The 10,817-nt window shown below is 38.8% G+C and overlaps 1 protein-coding gene across 1 annotated transcript; it reads left to right on the forward strand.

Moving 5' to 3' along the window:
• The first annotated feature begins 4,350 nt into the window (after positions 1-4,350).
• LOC115450562 (juvenile hormone acid O-methyltransferase) lies at positions 4,351-9,914 on the forward strand. Its single transcript, XM_037442511.1, has 5 exons — positions 4,351-4,452; positions 6,788-7,159; positions 8,119-8,290; positions 9,107-9,215; positions 9,476-9,914. The coding sequence occupies exons 1-5, from the start codon at positions 4,394-4,396 to the stop codon at positions 9,631-9,633; spliced, it is 870 nt and encodes a 289-aa protein (XP_037298408.1). The 5' UTR covers positions 4,351-4,393; the 3' UTR covers positions 9,634-9,914.
• Positions 9,915-10,817: the final 903 nt, after the last annotated feature.

Genomic DNA, 10,817 nt, shown 5'->3' on the forward strand with positions numbered 1-10,817 from the left:
TACTTGTTTAGTTACCCAGATTAAAGGTGAAACAAAATGTACAAAAATGGACCTTGAGGTATCGCCTTAATATAAAGCATATTTAAAGCATAAATGGTAGGACTTTAAATCTACCTTGAACATTGAAACGCTTTCAATGTTTACTATCAATTATAACCTCAAAATCTAATAGTTTTTTTGGATTATTGCGATATCCCAGCTTGTCCGTTTTATAAATAACTAGCTTTTGCCCGCGGCTCCGCCCGCGTTATAAAGTTTTTCGGGCTAAAGTTTTCCGTTATAAAAGTCACGCTATATATTTTCCCGGGGTCTCAAACTGTCTCCATACCAAATTTTATCCTAATACGTTGGGTAGTTTTTGAGTTTAACACGTTGGGGCAGACCGATGCAGCGGGGGACTTTGTTTTATGATATATTTTTGTAGAACTTTTTAAGAGGAACAATCCCGTCATACATTATTGTTGTATAACTTTAACCGTTTACGCAGCGCACGCAACAGAAGCTCTCAAAACTAATAAATTGTCCCCGTTTTTGCATCATGTTTCATTACTGCTCCGCTCCTATTGGTCATAGCGTGACGATATATAACCTATAGCACTCCAGGAACAAAGGGCTATCCAACACAAAAATATTTTTTCAGTTCGAACCGGTAGTTCCTGAGATTAGCGATTACTGCTCCGCTCCTATTGGGCATAGCGTGATGATATATATAGCCTATAGCATTCCAGGAACAAAGGGCTACCCAACACAAAAAGAATTATTCAGTTCAAACTCCTAGTTTCTGAGATTAGCCATTACTGCTCTGCTCCTATTGGTCATAGCGTCATGATATATAGCCTATAGCACTTCACGAACAAAGGGCTATCCAATACAAAATGATTTTTTTAGTTCGAACCGGTAGTTCCTGAGATTAGCCATTACTGTTCTGCTCCTATTGGGTATAGCGTGATGATATCATCATAGCCTTTTGTTCGTGGAGTGCTATATATAGACTATAGCACTTCACGAACAAAAGGCTATCAACACAACACAACAACACCAAATCTATACTATTATATAAAGCTGAAGAGTTTGTTTGTTTGTTTGTTTGTTTGTTTGTTTGTTTGTTTGTTTGTTTGTTTGTTTGAACGCGCTAATCTCAGGAACTACCGGTCCAAACTGAAAAATTCTTTTTGCGTTGGATAGCCTTTTGTTCGTGGAGTGCTATATATAGACTATAGCACTTCACGAACAAAAGGCTATCCAACGCAAAAAGAATTTTTCAATTTGGACCGGTAGTTCCTGAGATTAGCCATTACTGCTCCGCTCCTTTTGGATATAGCGTGATGATATATAGCCCATAGCAATTCACGAACAAAGGGCTATCCAACGCAAAAATAATTTTTCAGTTTGGACCGGTAGTTCCTGAGATTAGGCATTACTGCTCCGCTCCTATTGGGTATAGCGTGATGATATATAGCCTATAGCACTCCACGAACATAGGGCTATCCAACGCAAAAAGAATTTTTCAGTTTGGACCGGTAGTTCCTGAGATTAGCGCGTTCAAACAAACAAACAAACAAACAAACAAACAAACAAACAAACTCTTCAGCTTTATATAATAGTATAGATATGTTATGAGAATTTATTAATGATTCTAAATATTACAAACATTTTTCCATTGCTGTTGGTTCCGGGGAGAATTATCTATGGGCACAGAACAATGACCTTTACTTTTCAATTGTTGTTTCATTTCAGACATAATAGGCTGAGGATTCTGAGACTTTGACGTCTTGTAATAACTTCATTTTGACAAAATCAGCGCTAACGGGCACACCAGAGCTTTCTATAGCCATAATCATCGGTTTGTAGACTTCAGGGAGGCCAGCGAGTAGCAATTTACCGAGCCACTCGTCTTCTACTACAAAGTTTATATTTCTGAGCTTGTGTGCTGCTGTCGTCACTTTATTAATATAATCCTCAACACATAATAAATCTACTTTTCTGCTGAGCCCGGAGTCATGAAAGACTTGCTCTAATTTCGACCTAGAAATATACCTGTTTCGCGTCGCCGTAGTCACCTCCCGGTTCAATAGTGTCCCATAGCTCCTCATGTTCCAAATACTTTTTCACGGCGAGTTTCCACGTTGGATAATTTTCTCTGCCAATTAACTTCTCCATGGTACCAATGGATATTTGTGAATTCATTTTTGCAGTTCGCTGAAAAACTTCTAGAACAAAATGTCGCTCGTGGCTGACCGGTGAATCTCTCTTAATTTTATCCCATTTAATCCCGTGACTATTTCGGTAAAAAACTGATTTAATCTTTTACGGAGTAATAATGGCCCATAACCTGATAAATATTACTTTAAATAGATGAAATCAGAAATTTATAGAGGCAATGCGAAATAAAATACGTCTTATCAAGTCTTATCAATACAAGACATAACAGACCCGAGTTCTTACGTAGTATTTGTATTCTCTTTGACCAGAGTGTTAGTACATTTATTTTTTATAATAGTTTCATTACATTTAATTCTACTAATCTATGATCTAACAAAGTTCACTGCTGGACATGGTTTCACCCAAATATTTCCAGACGGACCTGTCGAAAGCGGCCTGCATCCAGCGTGTTCCTGCGACCTTCAACAAGGCTTGAATAACCACCGTTAATAATTATCGTATACAATTATTAGTTGTTATTTGCCGCTTTTCGAAAACGCTGTATGAAGAGCGCAACATCATGTTAAACAGTTTGCAAATAACGTTTGGGGTTGTATACTACACGGACCTTGTAGAAACTAGACGGAATATCCGTGCTTACCAGCGTTCTTGCCATGTTTATTATTGAAATTAAATCTAACAGTTCATGTGATAGGACAGTTTCTTTTAATTTTTATCCGCGGTGTTTTACAGCTGGCTTATCTAGTTACAAACGTTCCTATTGTTGAGGTTAAAATACTTCCTTCGTTCATTATTTTGTCTCCCGCTTTGCTATGAAGAGAAGTGGACAATTAATATTTCCAACTTTTCCCTATCTTTCTATTTGATTGGAAAGGCGGGAAAGTCTCTTGCCCCTCCACCTGCGTGATTGACTTTTCGGGCATCAAAATGACATTGTGTAGTAATATATTCTCAGTTAAAATATAATCTATATGCCAAATTCCATCCTAATCATTTCAGAGGTTGTTGAGTTTACTTCTGGCAAACATTTACGCACCTTTCCTAACTTTACCACTATAATATTAATAAGGGCAAAAATAACAGCGCAATGGAAGCCGAATACGACGCCGCATTTTATTTCAATGGTCATTACGCTTATTAGCACCGAAAATGTAGACATTTAGATACACAGTAATGTAAAACCATACGTTTAATCATACTATCTGCACAATAATGTGTGCTATAGACTTGGTAATAACGTTTATTTCAAATGGTTCCGTAGACTTTGGACAAAATGCAATAAATCATAGGAATAAGATAATAGACGTCAGGAAATTTTTAACCAACTACCATCTGTTTCATCTATATTTTATGCCAATAAGAGTGTAACAGCTAATTAAGTACTATTTACGTTACCTACGTGATCTGCGTGCAGATCATGAATAACAAGCAGGAGTCGGCAAGGGAGCCTAAGGCGCTGGGCAGATGCTGCAAATTTATTATAGAGACCCTAAATTGACAGTAGCTAAAGTTGTTGAAGCAAATGTATGCTTCAAAGTATAGTCAAGACAACGTACACTCGGCATCTAAAGACAATATTTGTGCGAAGCGGGAAGGATCGAACAGAGGAATGGCTTCCTCCGAAAGACATTTTACACACATTCACTATCACTAATTTCTTATGTATTTCTATTATAACTCGGAATCATGTTAATACAGGGTCAGTTAAACGAGGCTGCATATTTCACGAGAGTGGAGGTTATCTCATTAACGTATAATTCATGGATTATTAATTAGTAATATCATCAATGTTGTTCCATTAATAAAGACTACTTAGTTATCGAAATTCGACCGTCGACTTTAATATATTTATAAAATGATATACTTTGGGTATACCGCTCGGAGCCTCATGTCGGTTATAAATTTTATGTTTCTGCACGTCTCTGTATGAACTTGTGTTATGCCATACCCCAAGCTTCTCCGTGCGCGCAATGTAATTAAAAGGGATAAGTACAAAGTTTTTTCTCCACTATTAACTATATTGATATTTCAAAATGAAGTGCTTAATCGGAAAATATAATTGGACGCGGATCTCTAGAATCGGCGCCCTAATAAGCGTCCACATCAGCATTTTATGGATAAAATGTGCCTTGCATGTTTGTTATTAACGTTTCCAGAGAGAACGAGACAAAACATAATGAATCTTTTAGCAAAATATAAACAGCGCCACGAGAAACAAAAATTGCAGTCGATGAATAAACTCAAAATGGAACGCAAGGCTCTTGGCATTGGAGGGGAGTTGAAGGCCAGGTAAATATTTTTTAGTACCTACTTACTTAACTTTAAAATCTCATAAGTAAATCGATGGGTGAAAGGCTAATTGACTTAAGCGACATGTTTTGGGATACTAAAAATAAACTAGTTGTCCCAAGTCATAGGCTCTGTAAAGCCAATAAATCATTCTTAGTAAATAGCATTAATTATTATAATAAGTTCTCCTTCGAAAATACCCAATTTGAACGAACCAAAATTTAAGCGTTACAACGAGCTGAATTGATGTTTGAAGGGTACATACTGTACTGTAACTGATCACCTTAATGATAAGACGGTTTGGAAATATTTGTCCTGTACACCACCACGTTAGCAGACATTAGTAATTAACTGCCTTAAATGTCCCATATACTTCTTATTTATAATAATGACATTATAATTTTTCGTATTTGATATAATCTTATGTAATATTATGTAATGTATTTTTTGGAAGACGACCGACCGATCATTATGTTGTGTTTGCCTCTATAATATTATCATTATTATTTTTGTTTTTCTCTTGATTGAAAATTTGTTATTTCGAATGCACACTGTACGCCGCTATTTAATTATGCATTAATGTCCTTATTATTTTTTTTTCTTTCTCCCTTTCTTCTTCGGGTAATCATTACTTTTGAACGGCTGGTAGGTTAGCTAGGCGAGGGCTCATGTCCTCGCCGGTGAGGATCGCGACGCGTTAACCATTTATTTCCGCATTTTTTTTTTATTTTCGCGGAGAAAGTGTCTTATGACTACCGCCCAGCCTTCGTGGGGGGCGACTGAGCGGTTATGTTGGGGTCACCGTGCCTTACGACCCGGCGTTGCGCCGCCCGGATTTGATGTCGACCTTCAGGCGACTGCCGGGCCGAGTCCCTAACCTATATACAACGTACGGCATACCAACTAAAACTCTGCGGTGGCCCTCTTCGGCGCATTAGGGACGACTGCGGGCTTCCTCTGACGGAAATGACTAAGTCTACATCCACAGCCGCCCCTGCGCGGTGGCGCCTAGTGCGGCCCGTCTCCTATGGGAGAAGGGTGGGGAGGGGGGGGGGTGGCTCAGAAGCCCCCGCGCACCGAAGGACGCCCTCGGCGTCTACGGCAGCATGAGGCCAACTGCACACTGCCGTCCATCCCGGGGGTCAACCGAAAATTGTGCAAAGACGCACAAAGATGCACTACGGCGGACAGCCCCCTCCTGCCCGCCGACCAGCCCCCATCGTGGGTCCTATTAGTCGCCTCTTACGACAGACCGGGGATACCGTGGTGGAATTCTCCAAACGCCCCCACTCCACAGGGCGGATTTATTTTTATTTGTACCTTGTATTCCTTAGAATTTTTATCCTTAATTTATAATGTCCATAGTTATACATATAAGTCATTTTAATTGCTATTTGGAAATAATAATAATTATTCTTATACACGGTTTTGACGTATCATAAGTGCAACTTTGTTCGCCTCCGTGATAAATAAAGTATTTTATTTTATTTTTATTTATTTTATACTAGCTTTTGCTCGCGGCTTCGCCCGCGTGAAGGTGTTTTCCAGGATAAAATTCCACTGTTCGATAAAAGTCATGCTACATATTTTCCCGGTACTTATAGGTTCAAACTAATTTTATCCCCAATCTATAATTTCAGTTCAATCAGTCGAAAATCTAAGAACATTTATACAAACTTTCATCCCCTATTTTATCCCCTTAAGGGTAGAATTTATCAAAATCCTTTCTTAGGGGATGCCTACGTCATAGTAGCTTTATGCATGTAAAGTCTTAGCCCGATCCGTCCAATGGTTTGGGCTGTTCCTTGATATATCACTGTCAGTCACCTTTGAGTTATATATTATATTAACAACTGAAGTTAGCTAAAATTGAGTTTCTCGAAGCCGACCACTATTTATGTACTATGTATTTTGAGACTATGCAATTTTGTCGCGTTCGCGATTCACTTTCACTTTTGTTGAGTTTCAGAACGCGATATTAGATCCTCCAACGCGCACGCGAATTTGAACTTTATGCAGCGGTAATAAATTACAAATTGACTATCCATTTTATTTAGAAAACGTTTGTATGGGAAATAGAAAAATGCTGTTTTGAGGATTTTCCCGGCAATTATTCGAATTTTTCTCACCTTTTAAAGCTTCCCTAGACCTCCACGAATAATTCAAGACCAAGATAAGATAAATCCGTTCAGCCGTTCTCGAGTTTTAGCGAGACTAACGAACAGCAATTCATTTTTATATATATAGATAGATGTATGTTTTTGAAACTAGTTAACATTTTTCGAGGTTTAATAATAACCTACCTACCTATTATGATGTCTAAAAAATATTTCAGCATGTGGGGCTCCGAAGGCTTCGAATCATTTGAATGTTACGCGAAAGCGAATTCGAACACAAGGAAAGACGCCGAAAGTTGCTTGCAAGAGTACTCGCCAAGGTTCAAATGGAATAAAAAATCACGAGTTCTAGACATCGGCTGCGGGGACGGTAGTGTCACGAAAATCATCGCCAAGCACATTCCTGACGATGTAGAACTGGTCGCGTCAGACGTCCACGACAAGGCTCTGAAATTCGCAAACCACAAATACGGTGATGGGCGCATACAATTCATGCGTTTTGACGTGATTGGCCATTTGCCGCTAGACATGATAGGAAAATTTGACCACGTCTTTGCGATGTACGTCTTCCATTGGATCCAGGATCATGAGTAAGTACATTTTATAATAATACTACAGATATTATGAGCTTTACATTGCTTTGTATTTATTATACGACCACGACAAATCAACTATACCCGACTCCTGAGGGTAGAAGGTAAAGATTAGAAGTAGAGTGCTGCAATCCAGATAGCCTGTTGATTGACGAGAGACATATATCCCTTGCTAGTCGACATAATTATGCCGGTCTGTTTGTAATTATATGCTTAGGTAATATACTTATCTTGGATTAGATACAGCATAACTTACTTGTGTGGCAAAACTTATTAATGGGTGATAGGATATTTTAAGGAAACTTTCCGTATAGCAACCACTTTACATAGAAGATGTAAAAACCGCTACAGAGACCCACGTAAAACCTCATTTAGATGGCGCAAGTGTCAAGTAGAGCACGTGTGATTCTTGATACGGCATATAAAGTTGCCCCGTCTAAATACGTACATTGGCAATTCACTTTTCACCCGCGTTAACAGGCTATACTCTTGGCCTCAACGATAAGTGAACGTATGACAGTCTAAGCAAATATACAAAAAATATTGTAACATATTTCCAAATTTAAAGAAAAAGTGTCATTGTTCTCGGCGGGAAAGTTGCTCGGGGGATCCTTGTATGATAATATAATCGTATGTAAGTTTTTGGTCCTCACCTGCGTCAGGACACTATGATGCAGTAATAACCTTACGATCAGGTATTGCTAGCAATAAATGTCCTGTCTGAACGAGGTTTAATTTGTCGCATTCCTGGATCAGTCTGTGTATTTTTATCCAGTTTGGAAGAGGCTGGCATAGTTATGTTGGCTGACAAGAGATAATCATCTGTCGTCAATCGATATTTTATCTGGACACCACACTATTTACTAACGATGGTTAGGTGAAATGGTGTTTGCCGAACCCAATAAAAAAAAAACGCATTTAAAAGTATCCAATAATACTGTTTATTTCTTTTTCAGAACAGCATTCACTAATATTTACAAGATCCTACCAAAAAATGGGGAATTCTTCGCAATATTTTTAGGACATTGTGACATTTACAGCATATTTCAAATACTTGCGAAAAAGAAGAAGTGGTCAGAATACATGAAGAATATCGATCAATTTCTTTCGCTTTACCATGATTATGAGGTATTCAAATATTAAACACATTATATTTGTTTAAATAAAGGCATAATAAGACGAGCAAGCCGCTCACCTGGCGGTAAGTGTGACGATTAGGTTTCTGCATTGCAGTGTATTTGTTCTTGGTTGATCAAACACCTACTTTTAATATTTTTAACAAATTGTAACTTAGTTTTTAATACACGCAGTTATGTCAAGCTGTACCGTCAGTATCTGATAAGATTTGATCCAAACTCGAAAGAATTCGGGTAATATTGGAATGTGCACATACTGACAAATGTGTGTTTGGTTCGACAGAATACGATCGCTTACCTGCTTTAGGTGGGATATTTAATTAAGGCCACTTTTCTCTGGTTATACGCAGTAGAAATTGCGTCCAGATATATTAAACTAACTTTTGCCTGCAGGTTCACCCGCATGACAAAGGTTTTCCGGGATAATTTTTTTTTTTCAAGGGGAAGGTTGAAAAAACTAACACTACCGCCCCACCTGAGGGGGGAGGGTGACTAAGCATTTCTGTTAGGGTTTCACACTGGTCTTACGACACATCATTGAGCCCCTCGAAACTATGTTAGAAATGGTATGACAGCTGGGCTTACTCTTATTCTACTTAAAATACGTCCTATATTAGCATGCTAACCAAAATCCTGTGGTGGGCATATTTGGGTCGACCCCGGTTACCTCTTTCGTGTGCCTGATTCACATCCATGTAAGGAGGAAACCCTAAAACCTATTAGAAATCAAAAAGTATAATATTGTACAGAAAAACTTACTTCATATTCGTGAAAAAAATTTCATAAATAATGTTTATGTTTTGTCAAGGATCCTGATATCGCAATAGAAAGAATGTTAAAGAAAATCGGATTCGGGAGTGTCGACGTCAAATGTAAACAAAGATACTGCACCCACGAAAGTATCGCTGTTTTTAAAGGTGCGTACATATTTTTTTTTATTATGCCCTCCAAATTTTGCTCACTTTCCTTCATAACTATGGCCTAGACCTCAGTCTAGACGAACCATCAAATATATTTTTTTTTTCATGGACATACGCTGCCGTTATTTGAAGTCGTATCTACCTACTAAAAAAAGATGATTATAGAGGATGTATGTGTTTACACTTCTTACTCTAAGTTTACGACTAACTATTATTTGCCGACAGGGTTTTTAATTGTGTGCATTTATTTGTTTTAGATTTGCTCACTGGAATAAATTGTTTCGATATTCCAAAGGAATCGTGGCCTGAGTTCATGGATGATTACGTGGAGACACAGCGTTTTATGAACCTCATAGACGCTAAAGGTTTAGTAAGAACAAACTACAACCTTTTTGTAATCCATTGTATTAAGTAAACGAATGTGGCATTTACACAAAACACCAACTATATCTATAATTTAGTAGATGGGTACAGGTAATCTTCAATTAGATGGAGCAATTACTTCGCCTCGCACGTACGTGCAAATCTTGGAAGGACACAAAAAAGTTGCTCCATCTGAACATAATGTCGAGGAAATTCTTGTCTGTGTAGACAGGCGAGACTCGGTTCAAGAACGTTGGCGCAAGAATCTTGTTCCGTCTAATTTGGGCTTATAGCGGTCAAGTAAATTGTGGGATTAATAAATGTTATATTGGGCTTGATGGTTTTATTTCATCTCAAAAGTTAGGTATATTTAAATTGATTAAATTCGTAATTTCCCACTTTACCTGTAATTCTATTACCTACGATAACTATTGGCTATAATATTTTGAAAGGACATGCAAACATTTCTTGATACTTCAGAAACCTTCAGAATAACTATAGTGAACTTCTCAGGTATGTAGGTTTCCTCACGATGTCTTCATTCACCTTTTAAGCGGGTGATAATTCATAAAGAATATTTTTTTAGAAAAATCAGAGGTGTGTGCCCTCTGTATTTCAACCTGCGGACATTCATCTCGGTAGTCCGTTCTACACCCAACTATGCTATCGCCGCTTTATTATTTCAATGTTACTAAACAATGCAAGCTTTTGAATTCACTTAAAAATATTTGATAAGATTGATGCCATAATGATCTAAGAGTACTTAGGAAAAAATCGCGCGTTACTTCCATTAAAATAGTAGGCACTAAAGACATTAATAGTAAAGTTATTGGATTCATTGGTGCCTACAGGTATTCCCCGGGATGGACGGCAGTGTGCTGTTGGCCACACACTGCCGTAGACGCCGAGGGCGTCCTTCGGTGCGCGGGGGCTTCTGAGCCCCCCCATAGGAGACGGGCCGCAAGGCGGCACCGCGCAGGGGCGGCTGCGGTCGCAGACTAGACACTTCAACGTCAGAGGAAGCCCGCAACCGTCCCTAATGCGCCGAAGAGGGCCACCGCGGAGTTTTAGCTGGTAGGCCGTGCATAGGTTAAGTTGTATATAGGGTTAGGGACTCGGCCCGGCGGTCGCCCGAAGGTCACCATCAAATCCGGGCGGCTCAACGCCGGGCCGTAAGGCACGGTTACCCCAGCATAACCGCTCAGTCACCCCCACGAAAGCTGGGCGGTAGTAATA

This window comes from Manduca sexta, chromosome 24 (assembly GCF_014839805.1).
Source record: "Manduca sexta isolate Smith_Timp_Sample1 chromosome 24, JHU_Msex_v1.0, whole genome shotgun sequence".
NCBI lineage: Eukaryota > Metazoa > Arthropoda > Insecta > Lepidoptera > Sphingidae > Manduca > Manduca sexta.

What these genes read in the sequence shown, in the direction of transcription:
- LOC115450562 (XM_037442511.1), top strand. Translation starts at nt 4,394, where the DNA reads ATGAATAAACTCAAAATGGAACGCAAGGCTCTTGGCATTGGAGGGGAG. An exon ending in GGAGGGGAGTTGAAGGCCAG is followed by an intron (nt 4,453 to 6,787) that starts GTAAATATTTTT and finishes AAAATATTTCAG; the next exon opens with CATGTGGGGCTCCGAAGGCT. An exon ending in AAGTATCGCTGTTTTTAAAG is followed by an intron (nt 9,216 to 9,475) that starts GTGCGTACATAT and finishes TATTTGTTTTAG; the next exon opens with ATTTGCTCACTGGAATAAAT.